Source organism: Grus americana, chromosome 21, assembly GCF_028858705.1.
Source record: "Grus americana isolate bGruAme1 chromosome 21, bGruAme1.mat, whole genome shotgun sequence".
Taxonomy (NCBI): domain Eukaryota; kingdom Metazoa; phylum Chordata; class Aves; order Gruiformes; family Gruidae; genus Grus; species Grus americana.
In genome coordinates, this window is record NC_072872.1 from 2,102,083 (window position 1) to 2,116,169 (window position 14,087).

General features: G+C 56.5%; 1 protein-coding gene across 2 annotated transcripts; it reads right to left on the minus strand.

The window, feature by feature from the left end:
* Positions 1-4,241: 4,241 nt before the first annotated feature.
* Positions 4,242-13,979, minus strand: ALDH4A1 (aldehyde dehydrogenase 4 family member A1). Of its 2 annotated transcripts, none has more exons than XM_054849802.1 (15): positions 13,876-13,979; positions 12,929-13,022; positions 12,541-12,633; positions 12,389-12,436; positions 11,836-11,991; positions 11,142-11,291; positions 10,951-11,025; positions 8,367-8,554; positions 7,380-7,453; positions 6,651-6,847; positions 6,217-6,264; positions 5,669-5,821; positions 5,345-5,466; positions 4,659-4,777; positions 4,242-4,527 (listed from the first exon to the last, which is right to left on the minus strand). In XM_054849802.1, the coding sequence occupies exons 1-15, from the start codon at positions 13,908-13,910 to the stop codon at positions 4,415-4,417; spliced, it is 1,665 nt and encodes a 554-aa protein (XP_054705777.1). In that variant the 5' UTR covers positions 13,911-13,979; the 3' UTR covers positions 4,242-4,414. The 2 variants fall into 2 exon arrangements, with proteins under 2 accessions (XP_054705777.1, XP_054705776.1); XM_054849801.1 differs by lacking the exon at positions 13,876-13,979 and adding an exon at positions 13,176-13,744.
* Positions 13,980-14,087: the final 108 nt, after the last annotated feature.

Genomic DNA, 14,087 nt, shown 5'->3' on the forward strand with positions numbered 1-14,087 from the left:
GCCTGCGTGGCCCTTCACCCCTGTAGCATCCGTGTAGTGAGTTTCTTCTGGCCTCTCCAAGGTGACACCCCCCCCATCAGGGACACTCGCCCACCACCCCCTTGGCACCAGCAAAAGGTAAAACCCAGCGTTTAGCACTCGCTCTCCATCCTGAAATACCGGCTGGGCAGGAAATCTGCCCCTAGGAGAGCGTGGGTAGGATTTCCAGGAGGAAATCAGGCAGGCTGGGAAAGGAGGGAACCCTAAATGTCCCCCCCCCCAAACCAGCTTGCCGAAAAGAAGGGTGCAGGAGGGGCAGCAGCCCCCGGCTGGGCAGCACCGCCCAGGGAGCCCGAAACCCCGGGACGGGAACGGGGAGAGCAAAGGTCTGCGGTGGTCTGGGGCCGTGCCCCCTCCGGAGAAGGGATGCGGCTTGGGCCGCGGGATCTGCCTTCAGCTGGGCGCTGGTTTTGCCGGGGTCGGATCTCGTAAAGTAAGAGCAGAGATTCACTCTCCGTGGAAATCTGTCGCCAAAGCAGGCTCGCGTGGCTTCCCGGAGTGCTGGGCGGGAGAAGATGGTGCGGTGGGGAAGCGGTGGAGGGAGTTTGCAAAGCAGGAAGGCGACCTGAGCACCGGCCCCTTGCAGGCACCTCTGCTGTGAAGCAGCACCCCAATTTGATCATGTCCCCCCCCTCCACCCCCCCCGGGGCTTTGCAGGGACCCCGACGTATCCTGCGACACAGAGAGGCTCCGGCCAAGTATTTCCTGCGCGGTATTTCCACTGGCTGCAAGCTGCTGCCTGGTACGAGCATTTCGACCTGGTTTATTGGCTCCTCGGGGGGGCTGAGGGCTCTCCTCTCACCCCCGTTAAGGCAGCACCTCCTCTGTGGGTCAGATTTTGTGTTCGCGTCCTGTGCTTCTGGTGAGGCGACGGGGTATCCCCTTCGTCCTCGGGATGCGGTGCCGGCGTTTTCCAGTCCTGCCCCTGGTCCTGAATTGCAGCCGTGCCCACTGCGTGCGCTAAGGACGGGGAACTGCAGATGTTGCAGATGTTACCCTTAGAGAGTTAAACCTTTCCTTTAAAAAAAAAAAGGAAAAAAAAAGGCAAAGTCAGTGAGGCTAAAATTAGGGCAGCAATTGCATCATCATGGTCATTGCCTCCCCTGTTCAATCTGGGGAATTTTTAAATTGCGGGAAGCCAGCAGCATCCCTGCTCGGGGCTGACAAAGAAAGGTGGCTGCTGCTGCGCTGGTCTCCCTACGGCAGAGCGTGCCGCCCGTCCTCCGCCTCTCCCGGTTCATCCCCCCACGGACGAACAGGGCCGCGCTGCCTCGGTTTCCTGCTTTGCTTTCCTTCAAAGCCAACGCTGCTCCGTTTCGCCACCTGTTCCTCACCCCCCAGCTCCTGGGCTGCTCCGGGTGGTTTCCATTAGCACCCCTGCGCAGCCCGGGGTGCCGGGGGAAGGCGGTTGGGCTCCGTCCAAAAAGCATCGTACTTGCTCCGGACTCTCCTAACGACATACCCTAACGCGGGACATCGGAGGGTTTGATCTGCCAATTAGCCTCAGCCGGGGCCGCTAACGGGAAGCAGATGGAGCTGCGTGTTATCGGGGGGGGGGGGGGGGGGGGGGGGGGGGGGGGGAGGGGGAAATTTGCCACTTCCTAGAGAAAGCCTGGCTCAGCTTCCCACCCGGCTCCCGGCTCGGGGAACGGCTAGCCGAGCGCTTCGGGATGCGGCGGGGACTGCTAAGAACTCCGGCTGCACGTGGGAACGGGATTGAATCCCTACCGGAGCTGCTCCGAACCTGTTGCCTCTCTTTCTGGGCACCGTGGGATCACGCAGAGCCCCCAGACCCCTTTGCCCATCCCTCCCTCCCTCCCTGCAGGTTCAGTTTTCCGCATCCTGGTCTAGGGCAGAGCGGTCCAGGAGCATCCGAGCGGGCAGGGGCTCTGCCGTGAAAGCCCCTGCCTCTCCCAAACACCTACCGAAGCGTTTCGCAGCTTCAAAAAGCCAACTGTTTAAATAGCATTAGGGGACTGATTTAAAGTCACAAAAGCCGTGAAATTCAGAGTTAAGGCTAAAAAAAAAAAAAAAAAAAAAATATAAAAAAATCCACTCAACACTCTGGCCTTCAGTCATAAAAGGCGGGAGCCAAAGGCAGCGGCTTGACCAAGCGCTCGGCACCTTGGCCGCGGCTCTCCGGCGAGGGGGTGCGAGGCAGAGCCCCTCGGGAGCTTTAAATGAGCCACCGGCCGCCGGGGAAAGGTGCGGGGCAGCTTCGGGGGGCTTAGCCCAAGCTGGGAGGCAGGAGGTGACTCGGCTGACCGGGACGTGGTTGTGGTCCCACCCGGATGATCTCTGGGGCTTCGGAGACCGTTCCTGAAGTTGGGATGGGTCTGGTCCTGTCCTTCCTGTTGGAGACTGGGGGTTTTTTGGAGCTGAACTGGGCTCCCGCGTGCCCTCCCAGTAGGCAGCGCGAGGATGCTTTGTAGTAATCAGGTGCTTCTCCATCGTTCCTGCCTCTCTCATCCTCGTGCAAGGGAAGGGTCTTAGCTTTAGCAGAAAATACAAAGCCGGGGTGGTTTTAGTTTGGGTTTATTTTTTTCCTTCTCTCTGGGGCAGCCAAAAGGCTGGTTTCTGGGGGCTCCGCGGTGTGAGTATGTGTGCAAAAGCAGAGCCGGGGCACCCGAAAGATGAGAGCAGAGAGGGGTTTTGCCAAGAAATAATCACTACACGCAAGGGTTGGCTGGCGCTGGGTGCAGCAGCAGGAAGGAGAGCTCCTGCAGTCGGGTCCCCGGACGGCAGAGAGCCGCCAGGATGAGCAACAGCAGATTTGGGGAGCACCTTGTTGTTCCCACCTTTTCCTATCACCTTGCACGCGCTAAAGGTAGCGAACGCACGCTCGTTCGAGCTCCTTATTTGGCAACAACGTGAAGAAATAATTCCTAAAAGAACACAAAAGTTTTTTGTAATTTATTTTATTGCAAATTTTCTCAGTTAAACCAGGATTCACAGGTATTAATGCAATTCATTCTTGAGCTGCATGCTAAATACCAGCCCAGGCACGGACCAGATCAATACTTAATGCTTATTACAACAGCCTTAACAGGGTTATCCACACTATCTGCAAATCCTGATAATTGAAGAGTTATTAATTGTAGGTGTTACGAATGTATACGTTTCTAAATTAGAAATGATCCCGGAGGGATGCAGGACTTTGTGTCTAAGATCCCTTTTCCTGTTTGCGTTACAGGACCCGTCCGGTGAAGAACTTGCCGATGGTGAGGCAGAGCCTCGTGCAGGTCACCGCGACCGCGGACCACAAAGCTCAGAACTAATTTAACTTCTTAACTCGGCAGCTTAAGTCTGAGCGGGGTCCCGGACGGAGCACAACAGGCTGGGAAATGCATCTTGCTCTAATTCTTGCAGACCTCCTGCTGCTGCCCCAGCACCTCCTGCTAACGCTTCCGTTCCTTCTCGGGATGCCGCATCCACCTGAGCAGCTTATGCGGGAACGTTCCTGTTTATTGAAACGCCTTCTCTTAAATCTTTCCACTTCCTTCCAGCAGCCACCCAAGGATCGGAGCGGCGGAAGCAGGCGATGACCAGCGATGGGAAGCACCGGAGGTAGCCCGGCCTTGCCCCGGTAACGAAACAAGGGACCAAGCGGGGCGATGCTGCTCCATCTGCCCCATGTCCGAGCACACCCTGAGACCATTTGCAAGGTAATTGTGCAGTAACCCCCGCCCTCGGCTTCAGAGGGGCGAAATAAAGCACTTCCAACTTATTTCTAAGCAGTGCCGCACTCGCAGCCGCCCTCTCCTGGCACAATGTGCCTTCTGCCAAGTTCTCGTCCTACGTCAAAAACATTTGGGTGTGCTGGAGGCTTTCCTCTAGCTCGGGAACAGGGAGAAAATACAGCTTGGGGCTCCCCCCACATTCATCTCTGGTTTGAAACAGGCAGCCCTGAACTCCCGGTGATTTCTGCTGGTGCAGCTCGCGTTCTGCCGGGGTAAAGGTGGCCTTGGGGACAGAGAAGGGACGGACATTGCTTTTTACACCTGCCTGGGACAGGAGCAGCCTCGTCACGCTTGGCTCCTGCTTTAATTCCAGCGAGGGGGAAACGCGCTGGACTGCTCAGGGTGGAGGAAATGGGAGGAAAAGGGAACCCGTGGCCGAGGTATGCTTCTGCAACCACACCTCCAGCCAGCCCTTAATTAATGAATTAATCATCCTTATGCGACTAAGAAAACCACAAGGACTTTTTTTTCCTTTTTTAAGTTTACAGTTTAATAATAGAATTTTTCTTTAAAAATAAAACCTAAGCTTGTCGCCTTAAAGATCAGTAGATTTAAGTGCTTTTTAAGGTTGTAGCTGCAAAGCCACTCTGTGCGTTGAGGATCAGTAGTACTGGTGCGGGGCTGGGGAGAAGGCATCACTGCATGTAGGCGTAGCGCCAGTCCGTCAGGGGCACGTGCGTTTCTTTGATGGCCTGGGGAGACGTCCAGCGCAGGATGTAGTGGGGGCCACCAGGTTTGTCGTTGGTGCCTGTTTCAGAAGGAAATAAAGCGTCGGTGACCACGAGATGGAGGACGATCCCCCGCCCCAGAGCGGGATGCAGCTCAGCACGGGGCTGTGAAGGTAAAGTGCCGTCTCTGGACAGGAGTTTTTTGTCTCACCTGAGATGCGGGAGCCTCCGAAGGGCTGCTGAGCCACAACGGCGCCCGTCGACTTATCGTTGATGTAGAAATTGCCGGCCGCGTTGCGCAGGAGGTTCCTGGCTTCGTCGATGATTCTCCTAAGGAGGGACAGAAACGGCTGTGACTGCGACGCAACAGCAAAAACTCGTGCAGAGGCCTCTACTCTTCTGTAGCAATTAAAATTGTGCAAAAAGCAAGTTTGCGTTTCTTCGGACACATTGCCAGGACTGCAGATTGTTTAACGTGCTGAAACGTGTCGTGCATACTTAGAACTCAAATTATCCCAATTTTGTTTTCTTTTAGTTTGCTTCTCAAGTGTTACTGTTATAAAATGAAGGTGATTCTAACTTAAGGATGGTCTGCCTTTGAGGTCACACCGCTCTTAAGCAGGAGGGCTGGGGACACATCCAAATGTACAGTCCAAATGTTGTCTTTGGGATGGTTTCTCACCAAAAAAACCCACTTTCGGGGCTGAAAAACCACCTTGGACGCATATCCCCTTCCCTCCTTAGCAGAAGGAGGGCTAAAAGCAGCGGGGGAAATGCTTCCTTTCCTCCTCACCACAGGGCTCTGGAGAGAAGCGAGCTAAGACGGTTCATCCCAGAAGGGGAAAAGCATCTTTGGTGTCTGGGGATGCGCAAGGCAGCGCGGGTTTCGGCACTTACTTCTCCTGGGCGAAGACCGCCCCCGTGAGGCCATAGGGCGTTGTGGTGTCGATGAGCTCCAGCACCTCTTGGTACCGCTTCTCGGGGTAGACGTACACCGTGAGGACCGGGCCAAAAATTTCCTGTACGGCAAGAAACGCCCCCCCCGAAGCACTCAGTGGCGACAGCCTCCAAAACCAAGCGGTTGGGTGGTTCAGCACCCGATTAGTTAAAAGCGTGATGAAGAGGAACATCCCTGCACCGGTCGACTCATCGCCAGGCGATGACATCTCAGGACGGGACCTGCAGCCCCTTTCCTGCCACCCCCCCGCAAGCTGCTCTCACCTCTTTCATGATGGGATCCTGCGGGTCTTTGCTCTCCACGATGCACGGCTCGATGAAGTACCCGACGCTGTCGTCGCAGCCGCCTCCTGCCAGGATGGTGAGGTTGGATGACTTCTTCGCATGCTCGATCCATTTCTTTATCCGTGCGAAAGACTGAGGAAAGGAAATAGTAATTAAAAAAAAAAAAAAAAGAATGTGGGTTCGGGGGGGGGTCTAAAAGGAGTTCAGGGCAATCCCCTTCTGGGCTATGCTGCTTTTAGCACTCTTCCAGCTCAGGAGAAGGAGTGGGAGCTGGAAATACAGCCCTGGGCACTCCGAACCTTACATCTGTGAGAATTTCTCAGCAAAATAACCCACTTCTCAAGAGGAGCAGTGACTAAGGCATGCAATACTCCAGGAGGGAGCAAAAGAGGGCCGATAATCAGCTCTAACTAATCACTGATGTTCCTACTTTGCTGTAAGCAATAAAACCCTTTTACCCTAACACTCAGTGGAAGCCTGGTGGCGTTACCTTCTTGCCCTCGTCAAAACAGGAGAGGTGAGCTCACCTTGTCGTCGATCACCGCAGAGAAAAATGTCCCAAAGTCCTGGGCGGGCTGCGGGAAGCCAGAAAGGAGGGAATGTAAGTACGTACTGTGCCAAAAAGCTAACTCTGAAAGTAGGAGGCCCTGAAATTCCCCAAATAACACTTCTCCCCGCTCCACACACACCCCTGTTCGAGGGCGCGAGCTACCCCTTTTCAATTAGTCTGCAGTATTCAGCGACTTACACAATCCTTCCTGCAGACGCTGGCTACAAGTTAATTTCTAATCACTAAAAAAAGATGAAGCTGGGGGGGGGGAACAGAGGGGCGGTGGTGGGGAGAACCAGTGGATAAAAAGCTCGGTTCAATAGGAATTAGTAGCCAGTTACCACAGTCTCTAATCCCATCAACCACCCGCTGAGCCGCAAAGCCCTTCAGCAGCCCGGCAGCTCCACTCACGTCTCCCACTTTGATCTTCCCGTGCTCCTCCAGCAGTTTCTCTTTGATCTGGGGCCACAGCGAGTCCGGGGCATAGAGGCGGGAGCAAGCCGAGCATTTTTGGCCGCCGTACTCGAAGGCCGAGCGCAGGGTCCCGTTCACCACGCTGGCCACGTCGGCCGAGCTGTGCACCAGGTGGAAGTTCTTCCCACCGCACTCTGGTCCCGGAGAAGGGAGGAAAAGGGGCAAGTGAGGAGTGGCCAGGGCTGCGCCGTCTCCAGAAAGCACAAGCTACGGCCAGGTCCCTTGCAGGACCCTGCCTGGTCCACGGTTCCTCGGGGAACACGGACAGTGCCACGATCCCGGGAAGCACAACGCTGGAGCAGGCTTACAAAACTGATGGAAAAAGGACTGACCTGAGTTCCCAAACTTAGTGTGGAGGCTCTGCGACCCCAGAGCATCATTGCCTCCTGCCCAAGTGCCAGCTCCCCACCATAAAAACCCATCCCATGCTGCCGGGAGCTGGTGCTGTAAGCTCCTCCAAATACGCGGCACGCACCCAGACGAACGAGCTTTACAGTTTGGCCAGAGAGGGTAGACAGGACACAATTTACTGTGTCATCTGCTCTCTGCTCGCAAGGAGAGGAATCCTGGCCATCGCTTTAGTTTCTTCCTGAGCAGGGGAGAAACTAAACCCCCCGCTCCTGCATGGCTTCCCTCCCCAAAAAAGGTGGAAGAGGCAGCAGTTACCTCCAGCCAGGCGTGGGAAATTGCGATAGCGATCCAGGTTTTCGGATACCTGCTTCCAGAGCCGCTTGAAAGTCCTGGAAGAGAAAGGAGGAGCTGGTTAGTGCACTCCTGCCTTTGCACAGGCGTGATGCTTGGAAAAGGCACCCGTGGGTGACGTGCCCTGCTGAAGGGGACCCCAGCAAACCCCTGCATCCATCCCCAACAGAAGGGATGCCCTACCAGTGGCAGAGGAGATGCCAGCCAAGAATGAGACCCTAGGCCGTGAAGCAATGGCACTATGCAACAACCCTTTAGTTTTAAAAATAAGAAACTGTTGCAGTGTCACAGGGCAGACCACAGGAGTGAGCATCCGGCTGAAGTTTCTGTTCTTCCCCTTTCCCCCGCCTTCCTTTCGGTCCTTACTGTGACAAACCCCTTGGCGGCAAAACAATAAAAATGCTAATAACCTCCCACCGGGAGGCCCAGCCACTAATACTAATTTATGAGCTTCCCACCTTTAAAGCACGATGCTCATCAGACCATGTCCTTTGCCGCTGGAGCGGGGTCCCTGGGTTTAATAGCCCGTTACGGGCTGCCGGGGCCCTCAGCGTCACTAACACACCCCGACGCGCAGGCAGAGCACGAGTTTGCAAATCTACGTGGAGCTGGCATCGCTCTGCCAGCGCAGTGCGGTTCGTTCAGCCAAATCACAGGATCCCTGGGAGACAGGGCACTGTCGCATGCAAGTTTGTCTATCCTCTGTGCCTTGAGTTTAGCAGCAGAAACACCCAGCTATTAAACGTAGCAAGAAAACCTGGTTAAGACACTTTTTAAATCAGTTTTAAAACCCTACCTTAATTACATCGTGTAAGGACGGCCAGTTGTCTGCCTGCTGCCCTGCTCAACACTGTCCTACATGTTCACGGGACCGGCAGATGAGCACCCAGCATGGTCTCAGCCAGCGGCTCCTCGCCCCTCTCCCCCCTGCCGCTCCCCTCCCCAACGTACGGCACGCTGCCGGTGAAATTGAGCCCGCAGAAGTGCTCGGAGCTCGTGACGGTGTCTCCAAACACGGGTCCATCCGCTGGCACGAACTGCACGACGTTCGGAGGGAGCCCGGCTTCGAGGAGGATCTTGTAGACGGCGTAGCTGGAGAGCAGGGCAGTGTCGCTGGGCTTCCACAGGACCACGTTTCCCTGGGGGAGAGGACAAAGTCAGCACACGAGGAAAGGCTTCAGCCCAAACACGGGTACGCAACGCTTCAATGCTCTGGCAAAAGTCCGTCCCGCAGCCCACAGGACTGGAGCAGTGGCACCTTTGGGCGATTCACACCTACCTTTTACCCCGAGCATTGGTTTTGGAAAGGACTGGGATTGCCCTGGTCAGCGGAAGGCACAACAATCCTCCCCTCCGTGCCAGCCCTTGCCGGGGACGCAGAGTTTTGCCTTCCCTAAAGAGGAGCCGCGAAAGGCGGAGGACCTGTTTTATGTCTCGGGAAACGGGACGGCATCGCTAAGAAATGTGCTTACAGCACTGTGGGCGCCGTCGCTCGCTGCCACCGGGTTTGCGCAGGACCCAGCAGGTGTTTGTGCCAGCCAAAGCAGTGAAATAAAACCTCAAGCCTGGATTAATCGTGCACAAGCAAACACCACAACCGGCTGGAAAACACAGAGCTAAAACGCTGCCAGCGGCACCCCACCCCTTTGGCTCTGTGCCTCCGTCCTCCCTCCAGCTCCGTGCGTGGCCATGGGGGGCCCAGTGACCTCCCCTGCGTCACCGTCACGCTGCTTGGTCCCCACCGCAACAGGGCCACAGCCCCGGGGGAGCAGGAGGGGGATTTTTGGACTCTTGTCTCAACCAGGCACCTGCTTTCCAGGGACTCGTGGTACGAGTTCCTGTCCCCGCCCCCATAATCCTTCCACTCCAAACAGTAAGAAAAATAAACCTCAGTCTGCAAAAAATCTCCAAAAGCAAGTGGGAAACCTAACTCGGGCCACGGTTGGAGACAGGATGCCCGGCAGTCTGGATACCAGTGCGGTGAGGCAACCTCTCCATTCCCAAGGAGATCCCCGCTCCCGACACCGCAATGGCATTAACCGCATTGATCTCTCCGGCTATTTAGGCAAGAGCAACGTTTAATCCCCTGGGAAGCGCACCGTGGTGACTAAACCACTGGGGCTCTAATTAATATCCACCTATTAAGTACCGTTTTCTCCTAAATTTAATTGCAGGTACCACCTGCCGCTGAGTTTTTCAAGTCAGCGATGCCCTGCTCCATTTTGCCCCAGGCCCAGGGCGAGCAGGGGGATTTCACTGCGCTGCAGCAACCTGGTGGGAATTAATCTTCACTCTCGAGGAGGGAGAGGTGGATGCACTGCAGGATGCCCAAAACGGTTCACCCAGACCTGCCAGCACGGGCTTGCCCCATCCCAGCAAGGTTCGTCCACTCTGGTATGAGTTTATCACCAAACGCCCCAAAGCCGCGGACTTTCCTCAAATCCTGGGGTGGGAGGAACGCGTCTCCCACCCCCAAAAAAATTCCCAGCTCCACGTTACCTCCACTCTCTTCTTTCCTTCTCCCCACTCCTCCCCTGCAAAACTGACAGGTTCCAATGCTTCGCCGTGAATACAGCTTTAAAATGTGACGTCCCCAAATTAAAAGCTTGGTGTTCTCCCTTATCACAGCCTCTTCCACCTCCAACATAGGACACTTCTGCTGGAGGGACCGTCGTGGGTGCCAGGATGAAATCTGAGCCTAATTAGTAAAGACCTTAGGACAATTTTGTGGGTATTTTTCCAGCGCAACAATAAATTAATTAATCCTGGCCCAAATTCATCAGGTTATTACAGTCTCTCCCCAAAACCCACCCTGCAAAGGCAGGCGCTCCCCATGCTCCACGGGCACGTACAGAAACACTGTTTACCGACACTTTGACTTTTTGGACCATCTTTCATGTCCGCCAGGATCTCCTGTCTCCCAGTTTAGTGCTAAATGCCAGGACCGCGACCTGCTCCCTCCTACCTTGGCCCTAACGCACCACCGTACCCAAAAAGCACCGTCCAAGAGGAACCCGAGCAATTACAAGCTGGTTACACTTTTGTGCCACGACAGCCCCCTGAAGCCCGGTTCTAGAGCAAACACCAGGCAGGAAAACAAAACCCCGCTCTATTTCTCATCTCCCCTCCCTCCCGCAGCACCCTGACCTTCTCTGCATCTAAAACCCAGCCTAGCAGTGAAAAGACACCTTGCTTCAGAATAAAAACCCCAGAAGAGCAGGTTTGGGCAGCTTTTCCTTTTCTAACACTTCCCCCATCAGACCTGTCCGTGAGTGGACTGGTGTAAAATCCAGAATGCCTTCTTGTAATTAAAGACACCTGAGTCTAATTGCAAAGGAGCTGACTGAACTCAAGGGACCAGCAGGACCCCAGGTGATTCCTACTGAACAGCTCCAGAGAACCAGGGAGGCCGAATTCACTCGTCGTGGCTCCCAGACCAGGCAAACCGCAGCCTTGGAGAGACTGGGTCCCCCCCCAGCCTTTCTCCAGACTGTCTTCTCCATCCCTCTCTCCTTAAACCCCCCGCAACACTCACCATCAACGCCGGAGCTCCTGCCAGGTTGCCGCCAATCGCCGTGAAGTTGAAGGGGGAGACCGCTGCCACGAAACCCTGCGGGTGGGAGAGGAAAGGGACCGGTGGGAGCACGGTGCTGCTTCTCACCGTAGCGTGACACCACAGCTCGGGGCAAAAAAGGGAGCTCGAGAAGCAGGGGGACAGCCCCTCACCTCCAGCCCCCGGTAGACCATGCTGTTGGTGCTGACGTCCACGCTGATGGGCTGGCTGTTCTCCAGCTCCACGGCGTACTTGGCATTGAATCGGAAGAAGTCTATCAGCTCCGCGGCAGCATCGATCTCCGCCTGGATGACCGTTTTACCCTGCCGGGAGAGGTCGCATTAAATAAAAGCACTGAGGGGAGGGTGCAGGGGGGGGGGACGGGGAATGCAGCAGCCGCGAGCCGCAGCGGTGCGGCATGGCGCATCCGGATGAGGTTTGTGGGTCGCCTCTCACGCAGGCCGCTTCTGAAGGAGCAAACCCCCGTCCTGCCACGTCTCCTTTGCACCGAGCGGAGGCGAACGCAGCCCGGGCCTGTGCCACAGGACATCACGCCCACCCGTGTTCGCCCCCCCAGCCCTTTAGTGCCTTGCCTAGGACAGCCAGGGCTGCTGGGGCGTTTTGCGAGGGTGATCCCTGGTAATGGTGGCCCACCACATCAACTGATCCTCTTCCCACGAAGCTCGGCTCCCAGCTTTCCCTCTTTTCTCAGCAAAGAGACGAGGATGAGTCTATCCCAGACGGCTATACACACTTCTAACGTTACAGCCGTCCCCAACGCCAAAAAATACCTTGCCTGCTATTCCTGCCCTGCTTCCCCGATTCCCTCCCGTTCGCCCCAGCTCTCCGTGGGTCAATCCCCCTTACCTGCCCGATCATTGTTTTGGCCAGCACTTCTGCTCGCCTCGGGCCGCTCAGCATGTCAGCTGCCTTCAGGAAGATCTGCGCCCGGTCCTGGACAGGTTTCAGGTCCCATTCCTTCCTCGCTGCCAAGGCAGCGTTAATGGCTTTGTTAATGAGCTCCTGCAGAAGAAAAGGGGAAAGGCAGCAATGAGGAACCCACCGCCTCCCCGTCACCAGGTTGGAGGGGAAGGCGAGCGGCCATCCATCCCCAGCCACAAACCACAGGAGCCATTTTCCCATCAGAACCCCAAATTTGCAGCTCCTGGTACCATTTTGTTCCAGGATCCCTGGGACTTAGAAAGCCAACACTCGCCCCTGGAGCCACCCCGCTCACAATCTGAGCAGTGATTAGCATTTCATCCAGACTTGTCACCAGCAATCTCAAAGCGCATCACGCCGCAAGCCTCGCGACCCCGCTGCGAGATAGGGCTCACTAAACCCAGGCAAAGTGCTGCTGCTTCCCCCCTCCACCCCCCAAAAAAATTAAGGAAGAGGGAAGGCAACAAGGTGCACTCACCTTGTCGGCGTAGCAGTACTTGGCCACCTTGTGCGCATGATTAAATGGCTGAAAAGAGGAAAAAAGCCTCTGTAGTTATCAGATCTCTCTCCTGCCAGGTACATCCCCCTGCTCTGCTCTTGCTTTTTAAAGAAGTTTTCCCCCAAACTCACCGACAGCTGGTACCGCACCGTCGGCGTCCAAACCTCTTCTCCCCCGATCACGCATGGGATGGCTTCTGTCTTGCCCTTCAGGTCGGCGAGCGCCTAAGCGAGAGGAGGGGAGCACCGTGGTGGGAGTTGCGCCCCCTCTCCATCCATCCTCCCCACGAGTGAACTGAAACCTGGGGACGGGCTTCCTTCGGCCCCATCACGGGATGCTCGCGGGCTGGAGGGACAGGGACGGGAGTTCCAACTCCAACTGTCCCAAAGGGAAGGAGCAGACGTGGGGCAGGACGGGGCGTCCCACCACCAGGAAGGAGCCTGGGGCTGTCATGCGGCACCAGAAGCACAACCCGGGACCTCACAGACCCCCAAAGAGGCCGATCCCCTGCGGCGGTACCTTCTGAAGCACGGCTCGCTCGGGGCTCCCTGGCTTAAACTCGAGGATCGGCTCGTTGGTCACCTCGATGGCCGAGCGGTGCTGCCATCTCCGCCTAGGAGAGAAGCAAAGCAGATGCTGAAATCCCCCCCGGTTTCCTCCTTCCCTCCACGCCCCAACCTCCCAGTAACACCTATTTTGCCCCAATCTCCCAGTAACACGTGTTTTTCACTTAATGCCGCGCTCCCCGGCCAAACCAGCTACGCACGCCCAGGCAGGGCACCCTGGTATCACGCCTCTGCTCCATCCCGCCCATCGGACGATGATGCCAGAGCCAGGAACTGAGCATGTAGCTCCCATCCGGCTTTCCCTTCTCCTTGCTATGAAAAAGCTGCTGGAAAAGGAATTTCTAAGGGACGACGCGCAGGGCAAGCTCCGAATCGATCCGGTTTGCTCCAACACCCCAACACGGCACCAGCTCCTGGCAAAGTCCAGGGCGCGGGGGCAAAAGCCGGGCTGGCACGCTCTGCCTGTTCCGGCGAGTGGGTTGGACCTTGGCAGCTTCGGGCTATGCATTTCCCAACCCTGCCTGAGGATTAAATTGCCCATCTCAGCAATATCGCCCGAAAAAAGGGGCGAAAAAGGGGAAAAAAAAAATAAAAGGAAAGGAGGGGAGGAAGAGGCAGTGCCTGGCAGGGGGGAAGGTGCCCAGCAAGAAGCCAGGGAGGGCTGGGCCAGCAAAAGCGAGTTAAGGCAACGCACAGCAAAGGGGCCCCGGTGCTGCCCTTGCAGCAGCGCCCCTGAGCCCGCGGGTCTTCCACCCGCAACGCCCCGCCACGCGTGGAAATGCTGCAAGAAAGGGGTTTTGGAGCGGGGGTCGGGGGACGGGCTTGGCTCGGATTTGGCTGCCTGCCCCCCAAGGAGCGGGGAAGGGAAGGGGAAGGGGAAGGGGACCCCCAGGCACTCACCCGCCGCCCCGCAGCCCACGCAGCGCCCGCCACATCCCGGCCCCGCCGCGCTCCCCTGCCCACGGCCGCGCCCAAACCACCACGGGGGGGGGGGGGGGGGAAGGACAAAACCATAGAATTAAATAATAAAGAAAAAAAGGGAAAAGAAGCGGGTTGCTCCCAGAGCGGCCCCAAACCAGCGCCCTCTCTGTGCGTGGGGCTGCGGGGCGTGT